Genomic DNA, 22,605 nt, shown 5'->3' with positions numbered 1-22,605 from the left:
AGGACGGCGTTCACAGTCGCAAAACTTACTCGTCACAATACTGCGCGCAGTCTGTGAAAGAACGCCAAAGCAGGCAGGTTTCTAGAAAAGCAGTTCGGTGTATCGACTATCGAGGAAGAATACTAAGTAGAAGATATGCAGGTTCTGGAGTGCGTGGATGAAACCAGGACTGCCGAGAGGTGCTTAAAACTGAGTTTGGAGAATGCTTTAAAGGAACTGAAACAGATATATTTACGTTCAAGTTATCATCTCGCATTGGAGAACTGCTTTCCGGATGCCAGACACCAACGAAACGGGAAGTTTTGAGTAAATTCATGACCATCTATGACCCCCTTGCGTTGCTGGCGTCATTCTTGATATACCTATTTAAAAATATTTTTCCAAGAAGTTTGGCTATTAAGGGTAGGCATGCATAAACAAATTCCTAGGTCGAAAAATGGAATCTTGTTGCTACAAGTTTTACCAACAATCAAGAAGTGAGAAGACATTGCTTAGGAAGACCAATACCATTCGATTGTATCGTTGATATGGATTATTGGATATGCAGCAGCAGCCTTACTACGGTGAAAATAAAATGAAAAAAATTGTGAACGTTATTTCTGATCAGATTTTTGAGGCGCAGTGTGCGAGATTAGAAGTGATCACCGACATTATTTACAGCTGTTCATTCGTTGCGATTAGGGATGGGGAAATGCTTGAGAATACGGAGGTAAGCTACTGGAAATTTCATTTCATTTTATTAGAAATAACTACATCTGCGTTTGCTTAATGAAGTCTTAAGATGAGGAAAAACCATTTTGAGTAGACCATCAACACATGTCTTGCTCAAACAGGCGTAAAAACCTCATTTCTTTTCTTTGTTTTTTTCCATAAGCAATTCCGAGGGATTCGATTTGGTAACGAAAGTGGAAGGACATTTTATCCAAAGCCAACCCACTCTTCAGATTGAGCACAATAATCGACGAACATGAGGATTTACGGAATTACGGACGCAAGCTCGAATCGTTGCGTGCCAGTAGGATGTAGAATCAGTGAAAAGTTCAATCTTGCTACCGAAAACAAGTGCCTTGACGGATTTAGTGGTTGTATTATTCAACTGTCTGACAGTCCACGCTGTGCATTTCGAGATCGCCCGTTTCCTCTATACTGATTCGTGCATCATGGCCCTACAGAACTCCAAAGCCAGGAGAGGGAAACCATTTGAATACCGAAGTTACCGTGACACTGATTTCATCAACGTAAAGAGCGAGCTCCACAAAAAGCTGATGAAGGTAGACTTTTACAATCTGATGGAGAAGTTTGAGAGCGTGGACACCAAGTGAACCTACCTACCGGCTGTGTTCCATTTTGGAGGCTGTTGGAAATAATTGGTCCAATAAGAAGAAAAAAGTCTTCGATAAAATTAAGCCACTACGACTCCCGACTTCCATCCCTGTACACAGTAGTCACAAAATGCATTTATTTGGTCCTCGCTTCCTTCAAATACCGTCGTTGGGGGTGGCAATGGGTCAAATGGGGTTGAATGGGTCACTGTTTCAACCACTGAGAATGCTTGTAGAATACACGGGTAAAAATCCGTTCCCGGAAATGAGAAAATAATTCATGATTTCATGAATCCAAAAAAAAAAATTCATGTTTTCATTTTATGAAAATACACCATGAATAGGGTAAATCACTACTTGGGCCTATGGACCCGGTTCCCGGCTCACTGCACAGAAAACTAATGATTTAAACTGTTTGGAAGTCGTAGGTTTATGGTTGATAATTTTTAAAAAGTCTCCCATTTATTTTTCACAATACTCAATATTTTTCTATCACTTGTTTTACTCCTAATTGATTCAATTGTAGAAAATAAAAATGTAGAATTCAAAATTTCACTCTCCGATGCCACACCACTGAGCCGAAGTGATTCTTTCCACTTTTACAAAACGGTATTATCGAATAAACACCTACCTGAAAATCGTCACAGTGCTCGATACAACCATTGCATGAAGCTGTTAATCACCACACCATAATTCTAAACACCCGCACTTCAATTATTCTTATTTATTCGTTTCACTAGAACTTATTTAAACATACTAGAATGCATTTTAAAATGTATTCACAAACCGAGCAAAAATTCACCTCGGCCCAAGAACTTCTAGCCGCACCGTGCTGCCAAAAGGCCAGGATTATAAAAATTATCCCTCATCGTTAATAGGAAAATTGTCTAATATGTTGACGTTATCATGTTATTTCTAGTTCTCTCGATTTTAAAAGGTGAAATAAATATTGTTTTAAAGTATTTGGAAGAAATTTGGATGAGTTTAAATATCTTCTCAACCAAATACAAATGATTATGAATAATACCATTTGGCATCTTGTTGTCGTGGAACGTGCATATTTTTGTTTACGTCGCATTTTCTACCATCCTGAGAGAGAATGAGAGTAAAATGTTGAGAGATTGAGTGAAATTTAGCTTAGGCCGGGAACTGGTTTTATGTATGCCGGAATGGCAATCGCTATGACTGAAATGAGTGCTGCACCTCGTTAATTTAAATCAAATAAAAGCTTCTTTGAACGATATTTAGCACGAATAGCTATTTTTTAAGCAGAAGTGAACCCCAATGCAGTATTATACAGCCTACAAATTTCAGAAAAAGTTGCTTCCTGTCATAAATATCAATTAAATAATGCAGTCGTACGCATGTTAGGCCGGGAATGGGGTAAGAAACCCTATAAACCATGATTTCATGGATGCATGCGTTACGATTTGGTTGTTGAGATCGAAAAATAAAAAAAAGTTCAACAGGGGTTTTGAACTCGAGTGCACCGAGTGACAGTCCGGCGTGCTACCTTTCAGCCGTTCTTACTTCTTGGGAAGGGAGTGTTCGAAGTATAACCGGTTATGCATTTTGTCGACTGTTGAAGATTCGGTAGTACCATGAATAATGTCCCTGAAATCATGAATTATAATCATGATTTCATGAACTAGCATGATTCATGATTTCATGATTTTTTATTCATGATTGTGGGTATGCATTTGTTTCCGTGTAGATTATATCTGAGAAAAAAAAACTAAATTATAAGAGACCTTTTTGAACGATTTTGCTATCCAACCTCTAGACTGCCGGTGAGAGCGATGACCCATTCTTACCCCCCAGACGCATTTTAACCTCCGATGACTAATAATGAACTATGACCGACTTGTTTGGTCCTGCCTACGGGAGATGTGTAACTATTGAAAAACAGTGTATGCTTTCAGAATGTATGACCGTTATCAATTACTGGCGTCGTAATTGATCATTGAAATGTTTAAGCTCATATGTGGATTTATCCATGTAAGTGATTCAGTATTTCTTTACGCAATTCGCTCAACCACGAAGTCGTAATCGTAACCAGAAATATGCGTATTCAATAAAAGCGAAGCATGAATAGGTTTAGTTCTAGTATCCAGATACATGTTTTTCAGTGTTGTCTTACACTTTCTGCAAAAAATCGTGTGCATCTAGCTTTGGTGTGCATTTTTTTTTGTTAAAGTGAAGGACAACATTGATCATTATTACTGAATTTTAAATTAACTCGCGTAAATGATAACAATCTTCCATAGATGTTATAGTAAAGCATGGCCATTCTCCATTGATTCAATCTTGCTGATTTATCTTCATCGCCATCATTGTTAACCTAATCATGCGCCGACAATACGCTACTTTCTTCGCTGGCTAGCACAGCGTGTGACCTCGTCAAAATGCAACAACTTGGCAGTAAATTGCAACCGCTCGCTCGCTCTTTCGCGCCGCAAATATGAAACACGTTGCCCGCTCAAGACAAGCACCGTAGATTAATGTCGGGCGTCCGGATGACAAATGTTGTAATTACAGTCGTAAATTATTATTAATTGAATAAGTACGCGCACATTACAAATGATGTGCGATATTATTACGCCGCCGCCATAAAGCCATTTCTCTTCGTCCGCGCTGCATCAGCTCCTCAGCCGTATAAAGCTAATAATCCTGAATGATTGCTACGGATCTTGCTCGATGCGGCGCGGCGGCGTGGCTGTGAGAAGTTATTGCAACAACAGAGCGCTTCTCTCAATTGAACAATTGCACGCTGCACTTTCCAAGAATGGAACGCACCACAGTCTAACCTTTATTACCACTCTTACACAAAAACCAATAAACTAACCAATTCACGATACGACTCGGTAACGGTGACACCACTTACGCGGTTCGTTCCTCCCCCGGGTATTCAATCAAATCGGCCCTTTATGAAGCTGTCATAACTCGGGAAAGCGTAATTAATTGAATAATAATAGACAACTCCGCGGGCGCGTAAACGAGGCCGCGATGGTGTCGTTGTTCCCTGACGGTCCTTGCTTGGTTCAATTCAACCGGCCGGCCGTGGAGCTCAGGACAACCGATGGCAACTTGTATTTGGCGATGATGAAGCAATTATTCAATTTCACCGCTCCTGTTCGAGCGACAATGACGGAACAACTCACTCAGCCACCTAACCTAACGGATCTTTGTTGGCCTGACAAGGTCTTCCAAAGGTTCGGGCGGCACTTAATTTATAGGTAATGGCAGCTCGGTAATTCCAGCAGCTCTGTTGGCCGCCCGTCATTCTCTCGTTCATGTTCATGGCGCCCAGCTAAATGGCATTTAATCAATATAGATTATGTTATTATAAATTGTTAATGTGCTTCCATCAGAGACCTGATTCAGCGCAGAACGGGGTGAGCAATGAACACAACACCGGCATTTCGATGTTCGTGGTTGATATTGGTGGAGTGGAAGGTGGGGTCATGAACTAGTTTTCGGTAGTTGATAATCGATTGGAGGGGTTGTCAAGGTTGTTGGCTTATCGGTTTAACTAGAACCGGCCATGTTAGTTGATTGAATAGCATTCTCATAGTTATTAGATATCAATTTATTCTCCCATTTATTTCCTCTTTAATTATATGGACAGGCACATAGGTGGAGGTTTCCCAGTGCCGGGCACCTCTCATTACCGGACACTTCTGTAAAGGACACATGCAGAAGTTCTCATTGTCGATATCCTGCGTGCGAGGTACGAAAGAAATCTATCAAAAAGTCCATTCCGTGCGCCCGAGGAAGGCTACAAAATCAATACTAAACCCAAGTCCAAAGTAAGGCACAGTGGTAGTCCCAAGGCGAAACTTTTTTTTTTGTATAAAACATTTTGTATAGCCCTTGAAGCCTGTTTGCTAAGTAGGACTTGAAAGGAGCGCCCTGTAAGGAACTTCCTGTCATAAGCAAGGATGCTGCCGAAAAATACTGTTAAAGGCTTTGAAAATATCCAGAAATAACATAATCCGAGTCTATTTTCTGCTTCTAGTCATACAGCGCCCGCTTCAACAACCTCATGACGACCTTGGACACACATGAGGTCAGCGAGATGGACCGGTACTCCGTGACATCCCCCCGAGAGGAGATACCGTTCTTAGGAATGAAGATGACCAAACTTTTTCGCCACTCAATTGGAGCGGTTTGGTCAGACCATATTTGGTTGACCAACTTTATAAACCGGATCTTGGCGGAAGGCAGTATTTTTTTTCTTCAATATTTATTAGGATGATTTTTTTTAATAAATATTAGGTTCATTACTGCGGAAGGCTGTAGGATTTTGAGTATAAGGTACCCGAGCAGCACAAGTCAGACCAAATTGATTGCAGCAACTTGATTGTGACTAAATTTGATCACATATGAGTTGTAGTAACTTATGTGGAACATGTGTACTGAAAGGGTAGCTAATCCCTTAAGGACTTTCCATTGTGAGGGCGAATGACAGCTTGGCAGCAGAAAACGGTAGATTAAAACCAGAATTTTGTAAATACAAGGAGACCTAATTGTCCGCTGGAACTCTATGGAGTAGTCGTTAACCGACGCTAGTCCGGCAAAGTACTTCCCAAGGTGTTGGTAACCCGGGGGATCGGCAATGGTACGATCAGGTGTATCTAGGTGGATGAGGGAAGATCGTTGCTTGCCATTAGGCACGCTGACTTTCCCCCAGAGTTCGGCAGCGGATTGAACCGGGTTGACCAAATCGAGGAAATCCTCCCACTGTTTCCTCTAGGCTTCACATTTTACTGACCTGAATTCGTAATGTTTTTCTTTGAAGGCCTGAGGGGCACTTACCTTATCGGGACGAATTAACCAAATGGACTGCCATCGAGAATAGACCGACTGCTAGCGGTTGATGGCAGTGGCGGAGTGGCCATGGAAGAAAGAGGGCGAACCGTTGTTGAGTAGCCCACCGTCTCGAACGATTCAAGTAGGGCGGTACCTCGGGGATCAGATTGCCGCAGGGTAAATAGACGTTTACCATGCTAACTGAGAAACAACATATTTCGGAGACAGACCTCGTCAACTGGGAGGTCTTCGTTGCACAGGAGTACGTCTAACGGGACATTTCAAAAAGACCCCTATCGTCAAGGAATGTTGAATGTTTGAGAACCTACCCTAATCATTCAATTTTCTTTTTCTCCGAGAAAACGACCCATGGAGTCAAGTACGATCGATCTCTGACAGGCCAATGATCCACGGCGGGCTATTGTGCGTTAAATAAAAAGACAGGAACTCCGTCTTCGATCGAAGGTTTTACAGACTGATCACCTACCATTAGACAACGGACAGGATACATAACATTCAGTGGACCAGTGGAGAATTTTTCGATCACGAAAAGTTTCCTCCTTACCGTGGGGGAATGGAACCCACACTCCAAAGCAAATGCGTCTAGCTAGACGATTGACGTCGCTAGCCGCATAGCCACGAAGCCCAGCTCCACATTGGGAAGGTCATTCAAGAAGCTGTTGGAGACAGAAGTTTACGATCCGATGGAAGGTAGGGGAGATGTGTTCGACGTATCAGTCGAGTTGTGTTGGTCGGGGAGAAGAAACCAGGTTATGCGTTGGGATGGTATCCCCTGGAAATATCCGGAGGGGTGCTGTGATCAACGGGAGATTCTTATGTGATCAGATTTGGGTGATTATTAGACCCTGCTAGAGGTGCACTCGGCGATGATCAAGAAGACGGTGTGTGGCGGCGAAGGATGAACTACGAGGGCATGTTGTAAGAACGCCGGCCAGAAACCCTGCGAAGATGGCGTTTGCTTCCGATCCAACAGGTACAAGTAGGCGTGAAACGCTGCGAGCGAGGTGGGCTGCCACGTACAGAACGACTTGGCGAGCGTGGGGCGCTATCGTTGATTCAGTGGTAGTGATTCAGTTAGATGTAAGCTAAATAAATGAAATGAATGTACCCAGGGAGAGCATCAAAAGAAGAAGTTGGAAAATGTAGGATTAATAAATTATAATCCAGGGGCCCTCCTTAGCCGTGCGGTAAGACGCGTGGCTACAAAGCCAGACCATGCTGAGGGTGGCTGGGCTCGATTTCCGGTGCCGATCTTGGCAATTTTCGGATTGGAAATTGCCTCGACTTCCCTGGGCATAACAGTATCATCGTGTTAGCCTCATGATATACGAATGCAGAAATGGTAGCCAGGTTAACATTTGTACCGGGTAGGAGTCTCCGGGATACCCGAAAAGCGCCCTGGAGAGGATTAGCTCGACACCCTCGGAGTCATCCAGAGGAGGACTTACCTAGCCCAGAATGGCTAGCAATAATCACAGCGTCCAACGATCTAACAGAAGAAAAGTTGAGCAGCATGGTTGACACGTTGCTTCTCGATGTCTTGACTCCCACGTCTGGGAAAAACTATGCATACCGCGTACCCGTAAGTCAGAGGCTTGTTACCTTGCGCTTGACATTTTGCTTATAGAGGAAAAGCGTCCCTCTTCCGTTTATTCCCAGGCGTCGAGGGGTGCTCCCCAGCTCCGGTGTAGGAAAGACGTCCGCACTGGGGGTACCCCGACTACCGGGGGATCTGGACCGACTATTTTGGTTTGATGTTTCATCTTCCACTGAGTGCTGGGGTCGACCCGGTCGATCCGGTGGCGTCATGATGTCCGAACCACCAGCGCTCGTGGATGTTTTCTTCATTCCATGCTGTCCTCAGACTCCGTTGACGGTCCATAGGTTCCGGTTGGAGTACAGCTTCCGGTCTTGAGCCACCATGACTTTCCGGATCAGGCAACGGCTCAGATGTTGCAGTAGTGTAGGTAGTTCTTGGGATGTTGGTGGTTGTAGCGTGTGGGATGTTTGGGTGCTTATCGAAGAAGTTGTTAGGTCTAGGTGGGAGGTTCACCACCTTTTCTGTTAGTTACAAGCTGGTTATTTGAGGCATTTCAGGGGGTTTAGAATCGGGGAATGTGTTAGTAAGCCTTCATTTGGGAGTATTGGAAACATTAAAACCAACTCGCATCTCAATTAGTAGGCAGAAACGTCGTCAGCCACTGGCGTTGGATGAGCTGGCAGGTTGGCGGGGAATAGATTTTTTGGACGGCTTCGTAGCGGTAGTCAACCTCTGGATATCGTTCTTAGCTTAATAACTTAAGCATGATCGTGTCAAGATGCCATGTTGTAGATTGTTGGATCTACCGAAGAATTTCGGGATGTCCTCGTTGATCGGGTGGGTATACTCGAACAATTCCAACAGATGTAGTTTTGGGCCTTGCAGCAAGCCTGTTTGTGTCCGAATGACCAACAGCCAAAACACTGCATCGGAGAAGGTCTGTTTGGGCATCTCAAGAACCAAAACAGATGTACTCCGGTCTTGAGGTCCCACAGATTTTAGGAAAGAGCATTTTTGGCGCCGACCTGTGGACTCCTTCCTTTTCTTGATTTTCCAGCTCCACGCGAGATCCATCAGTATCGTAGTTTATGGTATTCTCCATTAGACGATGCATTTAAACCGTCCTTCAGTTTCTACATTTTGGTTAACTTAGCAAGGATAGAATATTGTGTTAGTTATTCTGTGCGTTGTTCAAAACATAATAGAAAGGCACACTAACTAATTCACCTAATATTGAAAACGCAAAGCGCAACACAAAATTTAGAATGGTCGCGCGATCATTCTGCGTATTGCTCAAAATACTTTTTTTGCTTATGGCATGATCGGTGATGAACAAACGCTTTTGAAAGATCGAAAGAGGAAAATGCGCAAAGGAGCGCAAAACTAAAATATTTCGAGAATTCTGCAGGGGCCATATGATCAACAGTTAATTGATAAGTCAGCTGCGCGGCGACGTGGTTCGGCATTAGAAATTCTTGCACAAATTCCTCCGTAAATTCCACCAGGAATTTCTCCGGAAGGAATTGCATCAAAATTTCCTCGAAGAATACCTCCGGGAATTGCTCCAGAAGTTTCTTCGTAGAATCCTCCGGAAGTTCCTCTATGAATTTCTCTGGAAGTTCTTCGAAGAATTCCTTCGTGAATTGCTCTAGAAGTTCCTTCGGGAATTCTTCCAGAAGTTCCTTCAGGATTCCTCCGCAATTTCCTCCGGAAATTCCTCCGCAAGTTCCACAGGAAATTCATCCAAAAGTTCCTGAGAATTCCTCCGGAAGTTCCTTCGAAAATTTCTCCGGAAATTCCTCTGAGGATTCCTCCGGGAATTCCTCCGGAAGTTCCTCCAGAAATTTCCTCGAAAGTTCCTCCAGAATTTCATCGAAAGTTCTTCCAGAAATTTCATCGAAATTTCCCTCGAAAATTCCTCCGGAAGTTCCTCTGAAAGTTCCTCCGGAAGTTCCACCGGAAGTTCCTCCGAAAGTTCCTCCGAAAGTTCCTCCGGGGATTCCTCCAGAAATTTCATCGAAAGTTCCTTCAGAAATTTCATCGAAAGTTCCTTCGAAAATTCCTCCGGAAGTTCCTCCGGGAATTCTTCTGGAAGCTCCTCCGGGAATTTGTCCGAAAATTCCCCCGTGAATTCCTCCGGAAGCTGCTCCGGAAGTTCCTCCAGAAGTTCCCCCGGGAATTCCTCCGGGAATTCTTCCAAAAGTTCATCTTGGAATTCATCCGGGAATTCATCCGGGAATTCCACCAGAAGTTCCTCCGGGAATTCCTCCGGGGGTTCCTCCGGGAATTCCTCCTTTCTTGGGGAATTATTCCTTAAGTTACTTGGGAAATTCCTCCGGAAGTTCCCCTAGAATTCCCCCGGAAGTTCCTCCAGGAGTTCTTTCGGAAGCTCCTCCAGGAGTTTCTCCAGAAATTTTTTTCGAAGTTTCTCTAGGAATGCTTATGGAATTCCTCCGCAAGTTCCTATTTGAATGCCTCAGAAAGTTCATCCAAGAATACCTCCGGAAGTTTGCTCCTGGGAATCTCAGGGAAGTCCTGTAACTTCTTAAATAACAGAATTTCTCCTGGAAATTTCTCTGGAGTTCCTCCAAAAAATCCTTCAAATGGAATTCCACATCTCACGCGCATTCCTCTGGCAATTCTTCCAGAAATTAACCCGGAAATTCCTACCCTAAAATTCCTCCAAGGATTCTACCGTTCACAAATTCTTCTGGAAATTAATTCTTCTTAAGGAATTCTCCCGAAAGTTTTTCCAAGAACTGCTTCACAAATTCTCCCAAGAATCTCCCCGGAAATTCAACTGGAAATCATTTAAGTAATTCCCCCGGCAATTCCTGCGGAAACTTCTCCATAATTTCTCCAAGAAGCTACAGGATTTTTTTTCGGAAATTCTCCAAGAATTTTCATAAAACTACGTACAAGAATAGCCGCAAAAATTCCTCAAGAATTCTTCCAGAAATATCTCTACATATTCTCCTGGAAATTTCTCCAAAAAATTCCTCAAGGAACTGCTTCATGAAGAATTCACGACGAAATTTTTGTGGGAATATTCGATGGAGTTCATGAAAGATTTTATTTCTTGAAGAAATTCGCAAAGGAATTCCTGGTTTGAAAATCAGAAGAATTTTTGTATAAATTCTTGATTGAATTTCGTTTGGATTTCCCAATGGACTTACAGTAAAAAAATTCGAAATTTTCCTAAAAGAGTTTCTAACGACATTCTAGAAGTAGACATAGGGACACGGCAGGTATTTCCGTCCATCGTCGTAGGGGCTAAAACCAACGAAAGCAACGTACATTTGCTAGTACTCCAATATAGCAGAACGTTTCTCCTGAGCTTACGATTTGGTACGTATGACGTTTACAAAAAAGCCGCTCCCTTATATGGGTTTTCGAGGCTATTTCGAACAGACGAAAACACCTGCCGTGGCCCTATTGGTTCATAAAGAAATTCAATAAAAGATTTTTGAGTTTCCGTTGTAGAGATGAGCCAGCCGAGGGCTGAAAATCTCTTTGATAAAGACAAAAAGTGTCCGTCGTTGGGGGTGTCAATGGGTTACCGAGTGAGAATGGGTTACTGTTTCAACTACATAGAATGCTTGTGGAATTGATTTAATGTATGAAAAATATTTTCAGACCGAAATATTTTAGTATGAACTGCCGAAGAAGTTCTAAGAGCAATGCCTTGAATCCCTGAAGAAGAATTCCCTCATTTTGCGAATCAGGTGGCTTTTGTTTGATCAAATATTGTTTTATTTGTCTGAGTATACTTTGTACAACAAGGGATCTAGAGCTTCCCCTTAGATTATTTCCGACAGGAGCTAGAAAAATCTAGAGTTGACAAGTAAAAAATATACGTCGGCGTGGTCAATTTTCATACGGCGGCGGGAATTCATAAGACTTCCTTCTGGAAGGTTAGAGGGGAGAATTTTCCCGAAGAAATTCAGAAAAATTTACCTAGAAAATTTGAATTCATTTCTCGAGATAATTCAGAAGATTTAGCTCAAAGGTATTCAGACGCTCAAGTCAAGCGATGTGTTGTGTCTAGTCGGGGCCTCCCTCAGCTTAGTGGTAAGAGGCTACAAAGCAAGACCAAAACAATGCTCACAAATTATAACTGTGGAAGTGCTCACACTGAGCTACGAAGCGGCAATGTCCCATTGGGGGTTGTAATGCCACCAAAAAAATAGAAGACTGTGTCCAATAACGAATTGACAGATGAAGCCTTCACAAAAATATTCCTTGTTATTGAATACATTGAAGTTATTGCTAACCCATTGAACAATATGTCTAACGTGATAATGCGTCTATTCGACAATTTTTAAATCCATGACCCCACCATGCTTCTCGCCCACATCGAATCTCATCAACGCCATTGTCCATTTCTGTCTTCAGCATCCCACGTTTCTTCATATTCCTGAAATTAACGGGAGAGGAAAAAAAAACAAATTAACCGACAACCATATTTCAATTCACTCTGTCGGTTAATTTGCAACGACATCATCACGTTTACCTCAATGCAAATTAGCTGCCCATAACTCATTTTCCGTCAAAGTGCCCACACCTCCACTACTCGGTCACCGTGCACGGACGGGCGGACCCCATTCAGCGTGTCAATCACAAATCCGCGAACAGAGAAGAAAGGTGCAAATTGTATCTTTCTACATTTGGTCAAGAAACCCGAAGACACAGCCCAGTAATTGATTCGCCCGTCAACATCATCAAGATCACTGGCGTTCTCCGTGTGGCCGCTTCCCACCAGGGAGTTGGCGATGGTGGCCACAATCCTTTTCGGCGTGTGGCATCTCCCGCAGAGACCGTGATGGTGTCCCAGATTGACTAGGCACTGCAGGATTTCATTGAAATCCAGTGGATGTGAACAAGAGGAGATGCCTTAATTGCTTTTAATCACGCTGCGATAAATCGCTGAACCGTGTTCTTTGCTCCGATCGCCTGAGCCCGGCTAGGGATTCACAGTTCATTGTTTCACCATCAACTCTGAGATCCGAAGCCTAATGGTGGGTAATTAATTACCCACACCGTACAAGAAATGTTAAAAAAGAATGGAATACAATTTGATGAACCGTTTGAAGACCCTGCCTCAGGATAAATCAGCCGGCACGAATGATTACGTTTTTTTGGTTTAACAATTGACCCAAAGGAAAAAAAATCTACTCACTTATTACACAAATGCGGAACGTCGTAGTGGTGCTCCGAGTTGGATCGGGGGAATGGCAGTGAATTTTTGAGCGAATTGCTCTGGTGATGTCCTCCTGGGTGCTGCTGCTGCTGCTGATGTTGTCCTGTCCTGTCCGCCGTCGTCGTCAACATTCCGTGGTGCGCTGATTGCTGCTGCTGGAGCAGATGGTGCTGCGAGGTGGGCTGGTGGTGTGGCGTCAGGGGATACTCGTAATTTATGGCCACCGTATTCTGCGTCAAATCGGGCTGAAAATGGGTTAGCTTCTTGCTTTCGGTCGGGAAGTACTCGGATGGCATTTCTGGAATGGGAAAAGAAGATACAAAGAAAGGTTAGACGACAAAGTCTTCTGGTTCGGGTGAAATGAGAATAAATGTGTGCGATGATGATACTGCGTCGCGTCGTCGTCTTGGTTCGCTCGTCAGGAGTGCGGCACAGGGCTTGCGTGCCCATTTCGGAAGGAATGTAATAAAAATCTAATTAGGGCACTAATTTCATTGCGTGCACCAGATAGGAGGAATCCAGATGAATGGTATCCATGTGATGGAGCACAATGGGGGTACGAATACGAACCAGATGGTAACTGGGTTGAAGTTTTCCGGCGTTTGTGGGAGGAAGCCAAAGTACATTGACTTTGCGGCAAGTTCGGTACGGGCTCGGGGGAGCTTTAATTGCGTAGATGAGATGATGCCGCGAGGGGTAGTGCGGCAGCATCTTTCGGAATATTTTCAACCAATTAGATGTAGATTAGAGTTCGGCAAAAGTTTCTTAAAGCCATTAGGATCCACTTGAGAGGACTTAGCGCGGAGCGCGGTTGATGAGTACAGATGACTGTCAATTCCATTAGTTCAATGCGATGTAGCATTAAGATAAAGGAAGGAGAAGGAGCGCAGGAAATGCGGCGGATGTAACTTTGTGATTGAACTTTGTCTAATTTCCTGTGATTGCGGCGAACCAGAGAGCCATATCGTTCTAATGAGTTTAGAGTTGATTCGATTGGAACCGAACATGAACAGCTTTGTTAAAATGCAGGAGGAGTGGTGCTTCTTAAATTCAAACCCCTTATTATTTAATTACATCAAATTTTCTAAAAAGTTTTTGCTCAATGGATTCTTTACTTTCTGTATAAATACTTTATTCACTAATGGCACCGTTTGTTTTAATGTTACTAATTACAGCCTCTATTACTTCCTAAATGGATGTTTACAAGAAAGGGTTATTGGTTTCACTTGTTCTCACGCAAGCTTTATGACTAAAACATAGTGTGGTGGTTTTTATTGGATGTGCAGACAATTATATATGTTTTACTATTCATGCTTGAATGGCATGCTTCTTATCATCGCAACCAGAAGTGTTACAAATACACAAAACATTTTTTTAAAGTGTTTACTTCATAATATTAAAAAAAAGTGTTGAACAATACTGCCGTAATCTAATCATTTTCCAAAAATGGTGTTAACGAGTACTACTCGTCTAGCTCTTTAACAGAAAAATGGAAAACATGCATGTTGTAAAATGGCTGTTACGTCACTTTTCCAGATTACGGCAGAATACTATAAGGTTATGTGCTATAATGTATATAATAGTCTTAAATAAACTGTTGTTAAAGATAGCATTAAAAATTGGGGCCTTCTAAAATTCATCTATAGCTACTACGTGAATCCACACAATCTGGATTTCCGATTCACTCCGATTAGTCTCTAAGTGGTGAAAGCGACATTGAAATCAATTAAAAATTGTTTTAAATTAGACTGAATATTAAATTACTTCTCAGCGACCTTCGTACTCAAACTCTGCCATTCCTACCGCACCATGGTCGTGCAGTTCTATGAAAAAAGGGCAAACAATTCTTCGAGACAAGCTGTATCATCTTCCGGAATTGCGATCACGGCCGGCAACGTGCACAACCAATCCGTCACAAAGGCAAGCGAAACTTTTTTCTCGGCACAGAAAGCCACGAAAATGACTTTTCACTTTTGTGCACGAGGAAACTCTTCGAAGACACAAAGTGCTTCTGTAGGTAGGTACCTATCTGAAGTGTTCGGAAGGAGGTTCTAGTTTTGGACTTTCTAATTAGGCGAAAAAGGGTGAAATTGAAAATTGAAAAGTAGGTCCGCCCGAGGAAAAGAAAAAAATAAAAAAATAGAGAAAGATACGAACCACAGAACTCTCAGTCGCGGTTGACGGAGTTTTGGGATTTTCGTTCTGGCTGAGAAAGTGCAGCGATTTTTCCCGTAATAGACCACGAAACGAACAACGGGGCTATGGGTGCGACGAGTTATGAATAATGGCATAATTCAAAAGTTGTGGAGTTTATCTTTGGTGGACTGTCGGCGACAGAATTAGTTTGTTCTGTTTCGGAAAAAAGTAGTATTTTTTTTTGTGGGCGGTCAATCATGCTGGAGTGCTCTTGTTCTTGCAGAAAAAAAATCTGGTTTTCTTTTTTCTCTCTTAAGAAATATATTGTCAGGTGACAGTGATAATATAAAATAACTTTTGATCCGAATCGATCCTATCACAACTTTGCAACTGTTAAGTACAAAAACTTTATATTTTTTACAGTTGTACATGAAATTTTGATGAATATTATCTTGATCAGTTTTGTTTGCCCTTATTACGGAAGGGATTTTTCAAGGTTGTTCAACCTTCTAAGAATTGATGTTCAACCATGTAAAACTTTAGCAATTAAATTATTTTTTATTTGTATAAAGCAAGGTGGCTCAAAAACATCTTTCCAAATTATTTTATGGGCCCCCTCGAATTCCGTTCAATTTGAATACTTTGATGCTCTGGAAAAAAATTCAACCCAATCAGTTTTGGGTGGCGCTAAACTTGTTGGAAGTCAGTGTTAAATTCTTATGGTGACATTTTGGCGCATTTTAAATCTGAGATACTGACGGAGCTAAAATCTGATATCTAGACGAAGTTCGCCAAATTATTGAGCTCGCTGACCCTGACTGACGAAAAACGGAAATCAAGACGGCGCCTAAGGCCCAGCCCAAATTCTGGCTTCATTTATCACGGATTGCACCAGACGTTGAGGCTGATCAGATAGACGCTCTAGCGAACAAAATTGTTTGGGAACCTACGACGTATGAGTAGCTCGCATGGTCCTTAAGGGGAAAGACGTACGTAAAATCGCTATCAATTGAGTCATTCAAAATTAGAATAAATGCCAAACTGAAAACAAAAGCGCTTTTAAGTTACATATGGAAATTCTTTACCGGGTATTCAGCAACGATAGTTCCAGCGAAAGTTAGGCACTCCAGCGGAAACAGGCATTTCAGCGGAAACAACGTTTCACTGGGGTGCATGCACACTTGTCGTTAGTTTCATGGAAGATCCCAATCCTGTCAACACAGTCGAAACCTTCCTGATAGTGACCTGCAGCCGTCTCGGTACTCTGTTTGAGGCTGGAGAGGGGGCCTTTCAAAATCGTCCTTCGGGCAAGTATGCTTCTAATACCAAGCAAACTTACCACAAGTTCCATGCAACATCTTTATTTTTTGAACTCTGTGTGTGAAACTGTGGACCATAGTATTCGAGTCCTTCTCGCTAGCAACCATGAGCTGGTCCGGTCCTGCATTTGAGTTCAGAGACGGGGTCCTTAAAGCAAATACGCTGTTACTCCACCGAATCAAACCAAGTTTGCCGCTAACTGGATACCGGGACGCTTCAGTGTCACAAGCCCCTTAAGAAGACCTAATTTCTTCCATTACAGGCCAGCCCCTCCTGTCAGCGTCCAGCAGCCATCCCGGCTCCTGGGCATGGGAAAGAAGACAAACGGGGTCTTCCTAATTCTTATTATCGGGAAGTACGAACAACCAATCATCGTCTTTTTTCTGATATTATCCCGATTTGCAGAACTGTAGCCTTTCGTCCGAAATTGGACGTCATTACACCCAACCGGCGGTTGTCAGATTTTCTAACAATTCTGTATAAGAATCTACCAACACCTGTATAAGAACTGGGCATATACGAAATTGCTAGATTCTTATACAAGTATTATATAAGAATATAACAATTTTGTAAGCTTTTCTTTTGTTTGATAGCTTACATTTTTTGTATAAGAATCTAACAATTTCGCATATGTCCAGTTCTTATACAGATTTTGGTAGATTTTTATACAGAGTTGTTAGAAAATCTAACAACCGCCGTTTGGGTGTATGAACTAACTTAGATCGCATTCGAGGATGGAGAGATGCGGACTCGAACCGTGTATTGTGGCGTGAAATAGTTGATTCCGTGTTATCTGTTTAGATGTAAACTAAATAAATGAATAAATGTACTAACAGAACGTTGGTGACAGCAGGGACTATATCCAAGGGCATTTCGACCCCTCACTAGGTCACTGCGTGTTGTGGGGCATACCTAGGATGTTTGATGGGGTTTGACAGTGGGCTCTTTTAAATTTCTATGAAAAACTGCATGTATCCGCAAGAAGGCTCCACCAAAGCGACCTTGTGCCGATCAAAGCGCACAAGCTCAAGTCCTGATGTTGGGTGGGATATCAAACAGATCTGACACGATGGCCCTCAGGCGAGACAGAAAGTTTGCGCAGATCATCTAAGCAGAGAACTAAATCGACCACGTTCTAATCGATTGACATTGCGAGCGTCCGCGCTTACCGCAGTGCGAATATAGAAAACGACCACTACCTTGGTGCACTACGTAGGTCAGCACCCAAAACTTTCGATGGTGTACAACACGTGTCGACGTCACGGCTAAACATTGAGCGGCTACGAGACGGTAGACTAGCCTAAGATAACGCGCAGCAGCTGGAAGTGGAAGATTTCCAACGAAAGAGCAGCTTAGCAAGTGAGGTGATTCAAAAGTGGTGTCAGCACCACGAAAATTCATTAGGAGAAACAACAAAGTCCCTGAGGTAGATGAACTACCAGGTGTGCTACTTAAACATTGAGGCAATGGCTAGGGCACTGTAATTGCCGAAATTTGGAAGGAAATGGTTCTGCTGCAGGGGTGGATGTAAGGTTTTTTTTAATCTTTATTTGAGAGACTTTCAGCTCTAGGCTGGTGCCGTGTGTCCTATATATACAAAAAGGGTGATAGGAAGGATTGTAGCAACTACCGAGCAATCACATTGCTGAACGTCTCCTCCAAGGTACTCTCCCAAATGGTTTACAGGAGAGTTCGTGGCGGAATTGATGGATAAACACCCTACCAGCTTGCCGTACGCTACATAATGCAGAAAGGACGAGATCAGTTATGGAATTTCTGGACAAACTGGTACGGTTGGTCGAGATGACAATGGATCGGGTGTTGTGCGTAGTTCAAGTTTCAGGGGCATTCTCGAGTCCCTTCAAAACGCACGTTACGGCAATGCCAAACGAGGGTTACGGCATGGTCTTTCGTGCCTGCTATTGAACATCGCTTTGGTGGGATTTATACTTAGGGCAGGGATTGCCACGAGTGGTACGATTTTCACGAAGTCCATTCAGCTATTGAACAGCGGATCGGACTAGTCATCAACACGTCGAAGACGAAGTACATGATATGAAGAGGCTCAAGAGAAGACAACGTAAGCCACCACGAGTTTGCATCGGTGGTGACGAAATCCAGGTGCTTGAAGAATTGATGGGCTCTAGTGATTGCCGAAAACAATACCAGCTGAATAATTCAGAGACGCATCGTGGTTGGAAATTGGGCACACTTTGGACTCTGCAAGACGCTCCGATCGAATGGAATTCGCCGCCGTACCAAAATGACTATCTACAAGTAGCTCATTAGACCGGACATGAGACATGAATGATACTCGTGGAGGATGAATGCGGTAAATGGAGGAGTCGAATAGACCACGAGTTGCATCAGCTGTTGGGAGCACTATCCATCGTGGACCGGGAACGGGGCCAGAATATTGGACAGTAATCCGATGAAAACGGGTCCCGACAACGATCCGATGGGCACAATAAGGCAAGATGCGCAGCGTTGGCGTTGGCGATGGGCTGGAATGAGAAGACTGTCATGTTCTGCAAAGGCCACTCCGGCCTTAGTCTGAGTAAATGACATTTCCTCAAATCTTATAGAAGCTTCGTATTCTACGTCCACAGTTCGTACGGCCAATCATAGAGCTGTCTGTTTTTAATTTGAAATCATCTTTCATAAGGTCGCCTTTTGACATTCATACCGCATTCTTGTGGCAAATTTCTATAAGGCGTTTGATTGAATTTTTTAATTTGAATGGGAGGTATATATGAGAAGTAGTAGTTTTATAACGCCCTTGAAGAGCATTATTTACTCTTCAAGAGTGCCTTAAAACCATTATAAAACCAAAATGCTACTGGGGGTTTAGGCTAATAATGGATAGTGTGGTATTCCCACCACTTGCTCAATAAATAAACAACTTTCAATTGTATCATATGCATAGGATTCGATCTTGTCAAAAACCGTACCATCAAAATCATCATATTTTGGTTACCGAGTAGTACGCAATTTCCATTTCCCGCAACAAAGTCAAATTAAATATTCCAAAAACGTTTAGTTATTTCATGTAGAATGTCACTAAACTTGTTTTCAAGTACGCTTAGATCAAGTTTCATGAATTTAATTGAACACATTATCCAAACCACTGTTTGTGTTTCTGTACCATTTGTGCTATTTCAAGAATAGTTTTCTTATCGCTGAGTTGCCTCTCATATATTAAGATTCTGGTGGAAACACATTTTAGATTGATAACATTACTTGAAAATTGGTATTTTCGTTCTTCTCTTTTTATTCATTTGCGAAATTTCCCAAAAGTATCTGAATTTTTCGATCAAATGATTCTTCGTTCGATTAAAGTACATAATTCTTTTGTAATTCAAAAATAAAGTGAGGAGTTTTGTAACCTCCCGAAGAATAACGCACCTAATCAATGAATGCCCATTACTATCATCATTGGCGTAACTAGCCTCGATGCCTAGAGGGGGGCTATAGCCCCCACAGTATCGAAGAGTGTTTGTTTACCTGCCGATGATTGCTAGAACGACTCAAATTGATGGCGTATGGATATTGCATCTAAGTGTAGTAGCGCTCGGCTTTGTCCCGCATACTTATAGGACAATATGTGATAGATCGCCGTCAGGTTCCCATCGAGGCAGTGAATACATCTGCATATTTCTATAAATATTCTATCTATCTAAAATTAAAATAAAATTAAAAAAAATGCGACATTCCTCCAGGTATTTCGACGGGAATCCTCCAAGGACTTCGATGAGATTTCCTCCAAGAATACCAAAGAGAACCTCCAGGGATTCTGACGGCAATCCACTAGGGATTCCAACACGAATGTTCCAGGGATTCCAAATCCTCCAGGGATGTCAACAGAAATCCTTCGGGGTTCCGACGGGAATGTTCCGGGGATTACATAAGAATCTTCTAGATATGTTCCATTCTCCAGGAATACCGACGGGAATATTTCAGGAATTTGAACGGGAATGTTCCAGGGATTCGAACGGGAATGTTTCAGAGAATCCGACGGAAATATTTCATGGATTCCAATGAGAATCTTCTGGAGATTCCGAATGGAATCCTCCAGGAATTCCAACGGGAATATTCCAGGACAGGACCTCTGGCGGAAATGAGATTTCGTCGAACATCCTCCAGGAATTCTCACGTGAATGTTCTAGGGATTTCGTAGGCAATGTTCCAGGGATGTCGAAGCAATCTGTCGAGGGATCTCGAAGCAAATCGTCGAGGGACTCCTAATTAATCCTCCAGGGATTCCGTAAAGAATCCTCCAAAGGTAATTGTCCAGAGATGTTGAAGCAAATCGTTGAGGGATTCCAAAGCAAACTTTTGAGAGATTACGAAGCAAACCATCCAAGGATTCCGAAGTAAATCGTCGAATGATTCCGAAGCAATTCGTCGAGCGATTCCGTAGTAAACCGAACTAAATCTACGAGGAATTCCGAAGTAAACCGTCAATGTACTCTTAAGTAATTCGTCGAGGGATATTGAAACGAATCGTCAGAGGGATTCCGAAGTAAATCATTGAGGAATTCCGTGGCAAAACATCGAGAGACTCCGAATTAAATATTCAAGGGATTCCGAAGCAAAAGTATTCTGAAACAAATCGTCAAGGAATTCCGAAGCAAATCTCCGAATGATTCCGGAACGAATCTTCGAACGAATCCGGATGAATTTCGAAGAAAATCAACGCGAGATTCTGAAGAAAATCCTTTATGGATTATGAAGGGTATCCTCCACAGATTCCCGAGGGTATCCCCCAACGACACTAAAAGGGATCCAGTGTGAATTCTTCTGGATTCCAGTTGGAATACTTCGATGATTTTGAAAGGAATTCTTTAGATATTCCAATGAGAATCCTTCTCGAACGCTGATGGGAATTGTGGAGATTCTCATGCAGTACCCCATTGATCCCTAGAAAATTACAATACTGGGTTATCGCAGGCAACATGCTTGCTTTCATCAAGAACTTTCTCTCTCGACGAACCTTCCAAGTGCTTATCGGCGGAACAGTTTCGAACGAGTATCCTGAGGAAACCGGCGTCCCCCAGGGTCGGTCCTAGCGGTAACACTTCAAGACAAAATTTTCAAAACGATTTATCTGCTTTTGTAAACAAAGATTCAAACGACGATTTGACGAATCTGATAGCTCTCCCACGCAAACCAACACCATCAACAGGTAGCGGTTTTGGTTTGCGTGGGAGGTCTATCATATTCGTCAAATCGTCGTTGGAATCTTTGTTTACAAAAGCAGATAAGTCGTTTTGAGTATTTTGTCATAACTTTTCCTTATCGCTATGGACGGGGTCTTCTGCCCGCAAACGTATATTTGTTTGTATACGCAGACGACATCTTGTTGGTCGTAGTTGGTAGAACACCTGGAAGGACCAGGATCAGAACTCAGGCTGCAGTAAGCACCATCTTTCGCTGGGCTTCATCCGTCGGCTTTGTTCTGAACGCCAGTAAATGTGTCCGGGGACACGTTTGCAGCGGCCGGCATCAGTTAGCGGGGCCATCCATAAAACTCGGCACGGAGGCCATCCCCAACCGGAAGATCGTCCGTATACTTGGCGTCGACATCGACCGGAAACTCTCCTTTCTACCGCACTTCCGGGCGGTAAAGGAAGCTTGCAAACCCCGCGTTAATCTCATCAAAACTCTCTCAAAAAAAAAAACACCGCACTAACAACAGGAGCACAAGATTAAACGTCGGACAAGCCATTATCGATAGCCGCCTGCTCTATGGCCTAGAGCTTACATGCCCTGCCTACCGAAGCCTAATCAACACCCTTTCGCCTGTTTTTAACAGCTACGTCCGGACATCCTCTGGTTTACTCCCGTCCACTCCCGCTGAAGCTGCATGTGCTGACGCTGGCATCCTCCCTTTCCGGAACCGTATTTTAATGGCCATTTGCCGCAAAGCCGCCTCTTTCACTACCTCCACCTCAGGTGAAGTCAGGATCCCTCTCCTCGATGAGGCTGACCGGATCCTGAGAAGTGTAGCCGGTACCAGCCTCCCCCCAGTGGCGCGGGTCCACTGGCACGGAGCGAAGGGCTGGCTGACGCCTTCAGTAAACATCGACCGCACCATCGCTTCGCGGTTTAAAAGGGGAGACAACACTGAGGAACTCCGACGGTCTGTTTTAGAACTGCTCGCAACACGCTTCCGGAACAGCGAGATCCGGTACACCGACGGTTCCGTATCCAGCCGAGGAGTCGGCTTCGGAGTCTATGGACCCAATCTGGCC

General features: G+C 43.1%; 1 protein-coding gene across 4 annotated transcripts in view; it reads right to left on the bottom strand.

Annotated features, from left to right (window-relative positions):
• The window catches only part of LOC134212637 (netrin receptor unc-5-like), a 909,680-nt gene that overhangs the window by 36,230 nt on the left and 850,845 nt on the right, over positions 1 to 22,605 (bottom strand). For all 4 annotated transcript variants that reach the window (XM_062690661.1, XM_062690659.1, XM_062690660.1 and 1 more), the window contains one exon: positions 12,875 to 13,193. In XM_062690661.1, coding sequence (XP_062546645.1) covers positions 12,875 to 13,193 — 319 coding nt within the window. The remainder of the gene's footprint in view (positions 1 to 12,874; positions 13,194 to 22,605) is intronic.

The sequence above is a fragment of the Armigeres subalbatus genome, chromosome 2, assembly GCF_024139115.2.
Source record: "Armigeres subalbatus isolate Guangzhou_Male chromosome 2, GZ_Asu_2, whole genome shotgun sequence".
Classification (NCBI taxonomy): Eukaryota; Metazoa; Arthropoda; class Insecta; order Diptera; family Culicidae; genus Armigeres; species Armigeres subalbatus.
This window is presented reverse-complemented; position numbering and strand designations above follow the sequence as displayed.